This window comes from Channa argus, chromosome 2 (genome assembly GCF_033026475.1).
Source record: "Channa argus isolate prfri chromosome 2, Channa argus male v1.0, whole genome shotgun sequence".
Taxonomy (NCBI): domain Eukaryota; kingdom Metazoa; phylum Chordata; class Actinopteri; order Anabantiformes; family Channidae; genus Channa; species Channa argus.
This window is the reverse complement of record NC_090198.1, coordinates 10,526,895-10,540,389: the sequence shown is the minus strand read 5'-3', so window position 1 is coordinate 10,540,389 and position 13,495 is coordinate 10,526,895. Positions and strand designations below refer to the sequence as shown.

Below are 13,495 nucleotides of genomic sequence, written 5' to 3'. Positions count from 1 at the left end.
TCCAGCCCACCAACTGTTCAATAGAATTCGAACAAAAAGAAGTTGGTCATGGGACAAAGACTTTGCTTCTTGCTATGTTTCTTTCATTTTAAATATGGTAAATGTTTTACTAAATTTCACTAGAAAATAGCACTAAAGCAGATTAGTGCTTTTATTTGTTTAAGAAGATTCTTTTTTTTATGAAGGGGGATTTCCTGAGCTGCATCGTCATTATCAGCTCCACCCAGTGTCGAATTCATACCTTTACAAACCAGTTATGTGTACAGTATATCTCAAATATTCTACTGTCACCCAGAACATTATTAATTTTAGCCTACACAGATCTTTCAGGGCATCTGGGGATGTTGTTTGATTAATAGACTCCCTCTGTAAAGCACAATGGCAAAGCCCCTGCAGCCTAGTTCATGTTTGGGTGAAGGAGGTGGTTAATATTTCCAAATTGTTCTAATGTATCCTTCCTGTCCCACTGCACTAATGACTACTCAACAGCAGAAGGAGCATGGCGATGTGAGGAGAGGGGTGCTAGAGACTGATGGAGCCGCCTGGGGACACACCATCTGCCTTGTGGCATGCCAGGGTGTGTCAGGACTGCAGCCAAGCCACACTTGTCATGAAAATAAAATTCCCCCTCAGTGCAAGACTGCAGTACCTCAATATACTAGGCATTTACTAAGCTGTGGTATAAGGCTATATGAATCTCACAAAGCCACCTCACAGTCTTGGGCCATGTCCCTGTGGTAGCTGGGTCCTTTACTGGTCTGCAGCATAGAAAAAGAACTGACTCAATTACTTTCATTCTACAACTCAGATCCCAGGTTGACCAAATCTTACACCTGCCAGAGGCCTGGAAGCTTACAACAAAGACAGCAACCGACTTCTTGAAATGCACTGCAGCTCTCACGTGATGAAGCCGACTTCAAATCAGTGGGAACAGAGAGGGAACATTAGAGAAGGAGGGAGACTTTAACAGGCACCTGCCACTTTGGCTCACTGTTGAACAATGCTAGAGCTTCTAGGATTACACTTCGATTGGGCCCCATTGTTCCATTAGCAGCGAGAAAATACAGGCCACAATTCTCCTGAATTCCTAATGGAGGGAGAATGTGTTTGACTGGCTATCAGATAATCAAGAGCAGAAGATTAAAATTTTTGAGAAAATGCATTAGATGAAATTTGAGCAGATAGATCAGAATCTGGTTTTAATAATTAAACTATAACCAGAATGGATATAAACTAGGCAGCTGTATTTTTTTGCCTACATTTTGGGCAAATTACATGTGCTGATCAACAAACAGAAGCAAATGCTATAAAACAGCAAGGCAATGACTTCTTTGGGCAACAGCCAGATAAACACTTTTAGATATACATCCATATGAAAATAATGACTAGGGTCACTTATGCTGAATGAGTGCAGACCGAAATATGATATTAATTGCATGGCTGGTCTAGGAAGGACTGAATGCATCAGGGGCTAGTCAAGGTTGAAGCCCCTCTGAGACTGCCAGAAAAGTCAGCAGGCTGTAGAATAAAAGAGGAGGGGAAAAAAAGAAAGAGGACTGACGTGTGTGATTTATGTCTCACGCCATGAGGGATTTCAGCCACTGATAACCTAATACAACTCAGTGCTTAGCAGCTCAATTGCATTAAGGCATTTCGAAAGCCTTTTTTGCTGCTATTGCTCTTTTGTTCTCTGTGTAAAGAAAAATGCAACTATGGTGGGGACAGATATTTAAAAGAAGAAACGAAGGGGGGAAGAAGACAAAGAATGAGGGGGCATATTTTTTACAACTTGTATAGATTATGTTTACTGTTCATGTAAAAGCAAAACTCAGCAAGATGTAGCTCCTTCAAGTGCCTCTGCTGATAGCTCCGCCACCTTATCATTGTCTAAAAATGCAGAATGAACACTGTGTGCGCACTGTGCAGTCATCCTAAGATATCTCCGCCACAATTTTCTAGAAAGAACATACTGGCAAGACACACTCCCACGAGGCAAATTTATTTAAGCAAAAATGATCACAGCTTCTCCGTTGACTTAATGCAGTTACTATCAATAAGGTACTTTCATGTTTCTAAGAAGCGAGCACAAATCTGGTTACAATTCATTGAAGGCCCCTAGTGAAGACTGAGCCCTGCTGGGTTCTGTATCTCCCAAACAGATTAGGCTGATGGAAACCTGGCTTCATCTCTAAAGCAGAGACAGTCCAGGAGTGCATTTCCCACCATACAGACCTGACATTAATGAAACTTTATTGAAATGTTTCCTAAGAAACACAGTTGCTGCTTGAGCATTTTGCCTCTCTATGAGCTGGGAGAAGAGTGATGTGCCTCCTCTAAAGGCCTACTTAGGACTCTGCCAGCAGTAGCTAATCAAATTATTATATTTGTTATAAAGACGCTTTTTCCCATCAGTCACAAGCTACAGCAGTTCACTTGCCAATGAAGGGAACAAGGTAAACAAAAATTCAGTTTATTTCCATGTTTATTTTTTTGCTTTCCTTTTCATCTAAGCATAGAATTTCTTCAGCACATGCATCACCGCATTATTAGTTGAAAAACAGTCATACACTTATGCTAAAACACAATCTATATTACTTCACTGAACCCAAAAAGTGCATTTTCTCACCCATTAAAATTTACACTTAAAGCAATACTCTTTGCACATCAATGTGTTCAGCCATTAGTTTCACATGTGTCTCCCTTAGAGACATCTGCACTGTTCAAAGAACAGCTAACTTCTGGCTGCCAACTTATTTATTACATACACCATCCCCTTTAAAATTCAGCCCAAATTAAATGTTGGTTCCTTAGATCTCTGTACTCTTGCCCATGTGGGGAGGTTTTCACATCGCAGCCAGAGAAAGGCTGGTTCTTTTGGCACAAGTGATTTAGCCTGTTGTTGATCATAGTTTGCATGGGAATGCTTCCAGATGCAGCAAAAACAAAACTCATAATAGCAATGTATAAATGAAATTGATGAAAACACATTACACAGACATATTTCCTCAAATGACCATTGTGAGTATTGATACATTTTAACTCAAATCAGGTAGGTTGTGTATGCATGATTTGCATGTTGCATAGGTAAACGCAAATGGGAAAAACACATCTAGTGGTTGTTATTCAAATAAGATTGTAGAAAGTGACTCTTAGGAGGCTTATATAGAATGTCTGGAAAGGAAACATTGAGTTTAAAAACAGCAGAAAGTTATATATAGTCATAAATAGGATCATCTGTCATTTTTTTGTCAGCAAAGCTGAGAATCTATCTTTTTCTAGCATCAAATCTCTGTCAGTTACAATTTCCAGAGGGGTCTTCACATCAGTGCAAACAAACACCCACTGTGACTAAACTGCAGCTGGTGTTAGAGTTCATTAATCATCTGTCATTCACTCATTACAGCAATATGTTAACATAAAAAACATATGCAGCTATAAAAAAAGGTTGAATAGAATTTTCTGTGAATATCTTTTTTGGTGCTAAGCTGAGCCAAATTCTGTCTAGAAACTGATCTCACTACAATCTGATAATTTGTTTTTTATGCTTTTGGTAAAAAACATCTTTGGAATTTAATAAAATTAAATCATATGACTCGAGCAATTTTTTATAGCTACATGTTTAACCTCCCTATTGCGTAAATTCTTATTCTGATAGCCATGTCCTATCATGAATGGATGTATCGTCACCCAATGTGGTGAAGCACAAAAAGCACCTCAACTTGTTGCTAAGGACCTCCTTCATTGAAACACACTCAACACCGCCACTTTAGACCTCCAGTGGAGGGAGGAGAGGGGGTTGTGCATTGCACCCTATGAAGGTGCTTTTAATATACGACAGATATTCAAGATTAAGTACTTGAAGACATGCTTGACAAAATCCAATTTCCTTGCTCTGCCCCCCATCTCTGTGTGATAGATTTATTGGCAATGTTTCTGCATTCAGTTAGTGGTGCAGCACAAGCCTTGAGAATAATTCAGGCATTACAATGGAATGTTGAAATTTTATAAAATATGATAATCCTGTGCCCTTTGAATGGGCAATTTGTCCTCAACCTGGCTAAACCAACTTCCATTGTCCCTGATTTTTTATTTATTTAAAAATGAGGTAGTAAGTGAAAATGTAATAAGTTAGGTTGTCTGCCTAAGAGACCCACAATTGTGCTGACACATACTGTGGTTTTTGAAGATATTTCTCCCATAATAAACAGGGAAAATAGTTTTGCATATCATAGCTTCTAAAGGTAAAAAACTGGCACAAATAGATAAATATTCATTTTTAAAACAACATAAGGTTAAGGGTATCCATTAGGATGGAAGCTTTGATTTTGGAAGAGCAATTTATAAAGCACATGAAAAACAAACCACGGTCAGGTAATAAACAAAGCTTGGGAATTTGATGTGAGGACATCATGATTGAGGCTGGAAGCACCGTGGCCTTCGTTTGTGGTGAGGATCCACTGAAGTCCATGCATGTCACCTACCCTGACAGTAGAGCAAGCACATGGAGTGGAGTCCCATTCCACTGCCATTGCTACATGGCTTCCCACCACTCTGAACAGGATAGCAAAAGTGATACAGGCTGTATTCAGAAGGGTGAGAGGCAATCAACACACAGCTGCCACAACCAGCACTCAGTGGAGCAACAGAAATGTGCCAACAACATTTGTCACTATTTCCAAGATTGCTTGAGTCAAAAGAGCCAGGCTCAATAACCCTGGTTTTATTTTAGCAAGCGAGCAGCGGCAACTAGAATGCCCAGCCTACACACACGGGCGAGCACAAACTTGTCAAGTTAAAAAGGGAATGTCACCAAGTTGTAAACACTTCCTGTCAGGAAGGCAGCACTTCCTTAATCCTGGAGGAACCAAGCCATTCCTTATTTTCCCCTAAACAACTAGAGATAGTGCCTTTCTCTCTCTACCTACAGTCAATTTCTATTACATCAGTTGCTAATTAAAAATAGTGTTAAATGTCATGTCGCCGAAATAGCATTACAACAGAATTTGCACTACTAGTAAGACTCATTTCTCATTCAAATAACGCATGAAAGAAAAGTCTGGAATCCCAGCAGGAAAAATTGGAAGTGTTGAGGTTTCTGTTGAGAACTCACATCACAGGGCAGCTCTCTTTGCAAAACGGAAGTCTGTCTGCCTCCTTTAGTGTGACACAAAAACAACAGCCTGTGCTTGCACACAGAGATAAAAGGCAAATTGGTGCTCTATGACCTCTACACTACACTGTATTTTGATCCAAAAATAACAATTTGTTTACAGCTGGAGTTTGCATAGTTGGTACTACGGGAGGGCAAGGTGACTGATTTTACAAAAACAGTGCAGCGATTGCTTCCTGCAGATTCTGCTTTGTGTCTCAGATGCTAGGGCTCAGTTTGTTTCCTTTTAAGCGGAGTGTGACGATCTCCCTACCCACAAGGACTCCCTCCTTCTAGACTCCGCTACACAAGCACACTGTCATTAAACAAAACAGATCCATGTGTCTGAAACTCCCTAGTGGCTGGAGCTGCAGCATTAGTATGAAGGCTAATTGTGACCTGGTGGTTACATGTGACTCACGTTCGATGGCAAGAAAAGGCAAATCAAGCAACACACGCAACAGACTCCATTGGGACTCTTTAAAATGGGAAGACTGACTCCCAGATAGTAGGCAAGTAGAAAATAAGCTGAATAAGAAAAGAAGATCTATAACTTACACGTACATGAAGTGGGATGGCTACTTGGACAAACTAACCATGACTAGACGTCACATTCATTGATATATAAACAGGATGTGAATGATCATTGGTTTAATAGCCATTATATTTTGGCTTCTAGTCTCCATCAAGTATGACGTCATCCTGTTTCAGTGGAAGCTGGGCTAAACATGCATACTGTCCAGCCCCCCTTTTGCTTCCTTCCTTTCAGTGCATTTCCAGGATTCTCTTTCAGGTCAGATGAATGCACTGTGACACTCTTCCTTATAAAGAGTAAAGCAAAACTAAGTAAGTGTAAAATATGTATGTTGTGAGAAAAAACTTCCTGTATCCTGGTCAGTGGGTAATTACATCTAAAATATCTTACAGTCTTGAACTCGCCAGGGTAACTTTGTGAAAATACCTACATGCTTAAAATTGTTCAGGAAATGCTTGCCATTCTTTGACACCTCAGCAAACAGTGGGGCAAACTGGAAACTTGCAATTATGCCTCATGCCTTGTACTCGATCCCAACAATACCACAGTGTAGCCATTACTGTTATGAGTCAGAGTAGCCATGGCAACACAGTGTCTTAGATACTTACACAATTCATCATAATTATCAAAATAATTATGTACTTACTTAAAGATGTGACTCACAATCTGCCCACTGCTGATGAAAACACATTTGTCACTAGTAGGCATTATTAAGAAAAACAACAGCTGCAAAATCGAAGACATGAGCAACACAGCTTTCACACCAATCTGCCGATTTTTTCAACCAGAGTACCACATTGTCAGAGCACTGGTACGTTACTTAAAAACATTAGTGAGGCTATACTGTATATAATTACCCTTGTATGTATGTATTTGTTCAGCTATATTTACACATTCAGAGTGTTGAGTTTTGTATTTATTGTTTTGTTACAATAATACACATTATGATCAATGCCAAAGAGCATTAATAAACAGGTTTGTACAGCAACAAGAGCACATCCTGTACACCTTTGACATTCACTCAGGCCTGCTATCAACCTCACCAGCCTCCATCTGATACAAAAAAGGTAGAGAACTACACTTAAAAGGGGTGCTATAACAAAACATGATGGGCTCTGATGTTTTCATCCATTTTCTGGCTCCCTGAAGAAAACCACTCTCACAGATGCAGGTGATATTGACGTTTGTGCTTGACATTTTTCCTATCGCTGGCAGAGATGAGAGCATGAAAGGCCAGTGGGATGCAGTTATAAAACTCCACTGATATCTGGAAAGCCAGGGCTAAAGGCCCAGCAAAAATATTCAGGTTGGGGGGAAATGAAGCTGAGTTGAGTTAAGCCATTCACTAAAAACTTCACTACAATCTGCAGGGCAGTCAAACAACCCTCACCTGCCCACACTGGAAGACTGCTTGGAAGGTGTGTCAGCACCATCTCAACCTATATGTGACTCTAAAATATGCAAAACAGTAAAGGAAAGAAGGAAGTTGTTACCTGGTACTAAAGGATCATTGTCTTTAAATCGACTAATGTTACCTTAATTTGACCTATTTTTACAATGAAATACAACATCTAAACATATTGTATTTTCAGTTAGTTAAAGATGAAGTCACAATTATATTTTCATTATTTTAATGAGCAAGTTAGAGTATAGTAAAGACTCTATACTGTGCTTTTGATTAATGCTCATCAGATAAAATGTCCTGTGCATGTTTAACTCCTTGACTTCTGCACTATTATGTTCCCATTTGTATTAACTTACAAGTTGGTAAGACTGTAACAGCATATCAAGAACAAGATAAAACATTCACACTTGTGTGACACTCAGCCATTTGTCATGTTTGCTATGGTCTGAATGTGTGGAAAAGTTACAGATAACAATATTCACAAGGCATGAGGGACACACACACAAAGCAGTTGATAACAACTGCAAGCATCTTTTCTAATTTATTAAACAAGGTAAACAAAGCATTTTAAGTAAAATAATATTAAGTTATAATTTGGTTGGGGTTTTTTTGTCAGCTTATCCCATGAGTTCAGGGTCGCCACAGCGGATCATTGTCCACATGTTGATTTGGCACAGTTTTTACGCCGGATGCCCTTCCCGACGCAACCCTCCCCAATTTCTACCGGGCTTGGACCGGCACTGCAAAGCTGGGGAGGGGAATGGGCTGTTGGGGGTTCAGGGTCTTGTCCAGAGACATTTTAACATATACCCGGGACAGTAGTGCCAGGCAGCGCTTTTCTACCTTACCAGACAAAAGCTATTACAGTGTTGTTTCACATTCACCAACGCAAGCACGCACGCATGCACAGACACACACACTGAATACAACAAAATCCTCATGCAAGGTGCTATCTTGACCCACCAGGAGCAACAAGATGTTCAGTGTCACTGTAGGGGCACTAACCAATCAACAAACCCCAACAGTTATTTGTTGGCTTTAGGCTTAACGTTTTACCAAATTTCACTCAAATGTGTTCAGTTATTTTCAAGATGTACTGCTAACTCTCAGGAAAACATGGAATCAAAAAAATAATTTCTTGCGGGATATAACAATGGTTGGCTGAGCCAGATCTTCTACATAGAGGGAAAATAAGTACAAAGGAAATCTGTCGATCCAGATGACTCTGCTGGCTGCACAACTGTCTGGGCCTCTGATGCAACTGCATGCTTCTATAGATAGATATGCAAGCTGCTCATAGGATCACTGAGTCAAAGGGACCCCGAGCCCTGAAGGGAGCCAAAGTTAGTCTGGAACAGCAATTTCCCAGGTGCACAGTCAGATACTGATGATGCCGGGCTAAACTTCACAAGGATGCCGCAGCCTGTCAGCTCCACACTACTGCTTTTGTTTACACATTTCCGAGTGGAGCCCATCATCACTTTCAGGCGTCCTTGAGGGAAGTTAGGTTAGTGCTGAGTAGAATGATGAGCGGAGGAGATGAGGCCTTTAATTAGCTCCAAGGCAGAATGATAATTGATCATCTCTCTCAACTCATTCTACCATGAAGGGCTTGGCATCATTAAAAAAAACACAATGTTTTGAAAACTCAAAACTACAAAAAAATAAAATAATTAAAAAGTTAAAAGGCCCATAGGAAGTCCACAACTGTAAAATAAAATCTTCTGAATAAATTGAGACCTCTTGGATAATGATGCGGACAAACAATACAACATAGAACTGGAATGCCTTTGGTTGAAATAGGACACCTTTGAAAATGTTGCAGGTATTTTGTATTTTGCAGAACAGTTTTTATCTTGTTTTCTTCCTTCTGAAAGCCTGGCACATAGAGGTGGACTGGGGAAAATTCACTCACTTCACATGCTGCTATTGGCATTTCAGGCATTAGGTAAACAGTGCATTCATGAGTCAAGTAATTAAAACATCAATATAACCAAACAGTGCTGTTAAGACACTTGTGTGCTCTTTGTTCAGTCTCCAGCAGTCAGCGTTTAATCTGTGCAGGTAAAATGACGACATTTTGCATGAAGCTAATTTCTCCACTTATTAATAACACTGAAGTTCATCTTTGTGTGAATATGCACTTAAGAGCCACAAGCTCATGATGCACATTTTCTTTTATTTAATCACTCTCCAGATGTCTCTGTTGGTTTGTGTAAAACTCTGCCAGAGAACAGTGGCTATAACCTAAAGCATCCCCAAACAAGAACGCACATTGTGAACTCGATACACTTTCAACCTTTCAACACTAGCCTGAAGGGAGAAAGTATTAAACAAACTGCAAACAGGGACTCCTCCCACAGAGACTGCTAAAACAAGTATCTATATGAATGTAAAACGCTTACCTGGAGAGTCCCTGTAACAAGGATGTACAAAAAATTATCACGTCCTTCCACAATTGAATTAAATACTCAGCTTTAGGATAAATTAAAATCCTCACAAAAGTCTGAACGCAAAGCTTCACAACTCTCTTTAAGCAACAGTGTATTTACTGGGGAGTATGTTGACATTTTGAAGAAGATATTGTTCCTGCAAATTATGTTACTTAATAATTCACTATTTAAAAATTATGTACACAGTGAGACACACTTGTGTACATGGTATTAATGTTTTTTTCATATTTTGAGAAATGTTTAACTTTAGATGAATTTACAGACAACAAAGTCTGCAGGGCAACATGTGTTTTAAAGGAATTTCTGTTGCAAAGTTCCTTTTCTCCCTGTAGCTGTGTGGTGACTGGCAGCAAGTCATGCAACTAAAGCACTCAACTCAACAGCCTAAAAAGTCGTAAAAAGCGTAAAAAGAAAGACACTTTTACAAAGTCAAATTAAGGCACAGGTAATTATTATTATGAACTATAGAGCACATACATTTCTAGGTCTCTCTCTAGGACTTTTTAGGACTCTTAAGATGGCCAAACAGTGCCAGATATCTCTAGCTTACAAACACCACCGGGGTTGGTGTGAGAGGAAAGGACAAATAAGACGTTTTATCTTGTTTTTAATCACATACCTCTCTCCACTTCTAAACAATTTTTATTCAACCTTCAACACCTAAAAAGACCCCTCCAAATCCTTTCCCTCTTTCTGCCACCTGTCAGTGCTGATTTAGATTATCCATAACATCATTCATAGTGCTAGGTGTGAGGTATTTTATGCCATACTGTGCAATCCTCTGCCTGCCTGTTAAAGCCATATGGAAGAGGGGGGGTCGGAGCATGAGGCAACTGTGCTTCTTACTGAGAGAGATCCAAAACTTCAATTAACAAGAAACAAGTATAATCTAATTAATCAGCTTTAATCAACTGCAGTAGCTGGGTGAAGTTTTTTAAATTATGGCTTCCTGCTTTTTTGACTGAAAACATATTAATATTAAACCTGCACACTACGTTTCTGAGAGCTGCTCCAAACAGCAGTGGACACTTTAGGAAAGCAAACATGGGCACAGAAATTAATTTTATTAGCTTCACTTGGTTCCTGATCTCTGTGTTGAGGTCATATGGGAAATGTAGATGACAGTAGCACTTGTGTTTTTCCTGATCAAAACCAGGAATAAAAAAAGGGCAACATTCCTCCACACAACACTTGGGTGACAGGGTGTTGACACTGTGGAATATAAATATAAACTGCTGAACTAAACCCAACTGTGAGCTTGCCACATGTCATAAAAGACAGGTGTGCATGCAAACATGAGGAGGAGGAGGTGATGTGAGGGTGAAAACAAAATCACCACAAATTTGTTGTAACACAATTGAGGATTGAGACGTGATCTGAAGATGAAACAGTGGTGCAGTGTGCATTTTTACATGGCTGTGCTCTCTCCTCTCTGTACTCGGGCTTTGCCGGCACTGAAACATTCCTCAGTGGGATCACACTCAGCATACAGTAGGCCCTTAACCTCACTGACACTGAACATCTCAGGTTTCTCCAAATGAACCTGTTGTGTATGAATTCCTGAGAGGCCTGACATGACAGCGTGCCCCAAGGCGCAGCCTGCATGCATTCAGCCTGTGTCTCCTCGTTCACTTTTTGCAATCAAAACCGTGGACGGGCCACAACCAGACGTGTTTTTAAAAAGCAAAAGGTGTGACGTTTGTGTTATTAAAAAGATCCATATATCCATGAACTCATCACAAGCAGTTCGCTCCCAAGGCAACTACATCACTGCAAAAAACACCATTCGCTATAGGGATCTGTGTAGTTAAATAAGATTAAAGTTACAATATACACACTGTGGATAAGTGTCAATCACGGTGTCGTTTGAGAATAAGAGGCAGATACAGGGCACTCAGATTTTACTCTGTGAAGAGTTTGCCTGCCTGCACACAGTTGTCAGAGTTAAGACACATACATACATGCTCTGATATTGAGCTGTCTGTCAACACAAGACACAGGCTGTTCCACTCCCTGTGGTGCAGGTTACTTAGAAGACTGAGGTGGATGTCGCAACTCGTGTGGACAAGCACTGTGCGGATGTGATGACAAGTTCTGCCGGTTGTAACGATTCCTTACTTACAGGAGTAGGTCAATTTTAATTTGACAAATAAAGCCACCAGTTCTAAGAGCAAGACATGCGTTTCTACATGTAATTATCACTTTTAGATAAATTTTTGACTCAAGGGGAAATGTTTAGTTGGATCAATGAGCTGGCTAACGAGAACGGTCGCTTTTTGTGTCTCCGGGTTGTACTGAGAAAATTTAGCCTGTAGGCAAGTTCAGAAACAAGCGAGCAGCTGCTCTGTACTTGACCACGGACTGCTGCGACTAAACTTCACCCACCTTCTCTTTGTTGTCGTGGTCCGGGGCAGGTGAAGTGGGGGATTTAACGCTCCCTAAGGCGACAGCTTGGGTGACCGTGACCGCACCGCCCGGAGCTGGGCTGCTCTTTTCGATTGTTTCCACCTTGATAAGTCGGTGCTTTGGTGACACGTACTTTATATCCGGTGACCCCACAGTGTTCAAGCTCGTGCCGAAGGAAATATTTCCACCTGGAGTGTACGGGTCCTCGAAGTCCAGCTCTTTCTGGAGTTTGTAGGCAGCGAGGATGTCCGGCTGAGCGCCACTCGGGAAGGTGGCCCCGGAGCTCGTTTGTTGATAGCCAGGCGCAACGGGAACACCGGTGTGACAGTGTCTGTAGTCCGGTTTGGGAGGCGCCGGAGGGGGTGCTTTGGTAGTTTTGAATCCTAGGTGCTCCTTGAACCACTTGGCCATGCTGCCAGTGCATCGCTCACAAGTCAATGAATGTAGTTTCGCTCCACCTTTACCGCCAGCGGAGCCCGAGCCTGGTCGTCAGAGTGGAATCCTCGGGTCACGCGCGGCCAGCCGACCGGGTTCGGCGCGTGTCGCCAGTCTCGTGCGACGCTTGGCAGTCAAGAGTGGAGCGCGCGACTCGGGAGAGAGCAGCCACAGGCACTTTCTGATCAGCCCTGCCGCAACTCCGACACTCACTCACTCACACACACTCACACACACACAGGCTGCATACCCGCTGTCGTAGCTCGAACTGCTCGGCTGCTTTCCACGTCACGTCAGGTTTCCAGACTACGCAACACGGGAGCGCTTGTGTAAGAGGAATACACGCACAGACACACATAACACAACTTGCCCTTCCTACCTGAGAACATTCACTGCCACCTACCGGACTGGTGAAACTCGCTGACTGTTGTCTGCTGGCCAACACCCAGCATTTCCAAAAGCCTCAAAGAGTCCAGTTTGTCTCCGACTTTTGATGTTCTAGACTCGTGTGGACTCCAACTCCTAATTTAAATATGGTTCAGGTAACGTGTGTTGCAACTAAGATCTCAGTCATTCAAGGACAAACCGATTTTCTGTAAGTGGGTTAAATTTATTGCCCCTCAACACTAGACTCATGTCTGTATCTTATGAATCCTCTAGTCATCAATTGCCTAAACACCACAAGTCAACATCTACCCACCAATGGGACTCCAGGGTAAAGTGTCCCCTGGTCATGTCAGTGCTCTCATGTCCAGATGGACACTGCAGACTTTTGTAATTGCAAATGACCAGTGGAGACGGAGGCTGGACTGGTTTCTAGCTAAGACCATCACACAAATTTGTGACTAGATGAGGTGAACACTTCAAAGCAACAACGCAAGTGAATGTCGCTTTCTAAAGTGTCTTTTAGTCTCTCAGACGGCCATGGGTTCACGTGCTATACCCTAATTGCCTGTGCAATTGGTACGAATAAATAAAAGAAACATCCCATTTCCCTTCCCAGAGACATACTCCAGCAACAGTCTGCATTAGCAGGAGTCACGGCCGCAGCACATTGGGTTTTTATGAAGCAATATTTCTTTTTAATAACACCACATACACAGCCTTGAGCA

At 41.4% G+C, this 13,495-nt stretch overlaps 1 protein-coding gene across 7 annotated transcripts in view; it reads right to left on the bottom strand.

Moving 5' to 3' along the window:
• LOC137113660 (SH2 domain-containing adapter protein F-like) overlaps nt 1–12,732 on the bottom strand; it is a 94,287-nt gene extending 81,555 nt beyond the window's left edge. For 2 of the 7 annotated variants that reach the window (XM_067495287.1, XM_067495288.1), the window contains exon 1: nt 11,928–12,727. In XM_067495287.1, coding sequence (XP_067351388.1) covers nt 11,928–12,359 — 432 coding nt within the window. In that variant the 5' untranslated portion in view covers nt 12,360–12,727. Of the gene's footprint in view, nt 1–11,927 lie in introns of all 7 variants that reach the window. The other 5 variants (XM_067495292.1, XM_067495293.1, XM_067495291.1 and 2 more) reach the window with 4 other exon arrangements.
• Between the last annotated feature and the right edge of the window lie 763 nt (nt 12,733–13,495).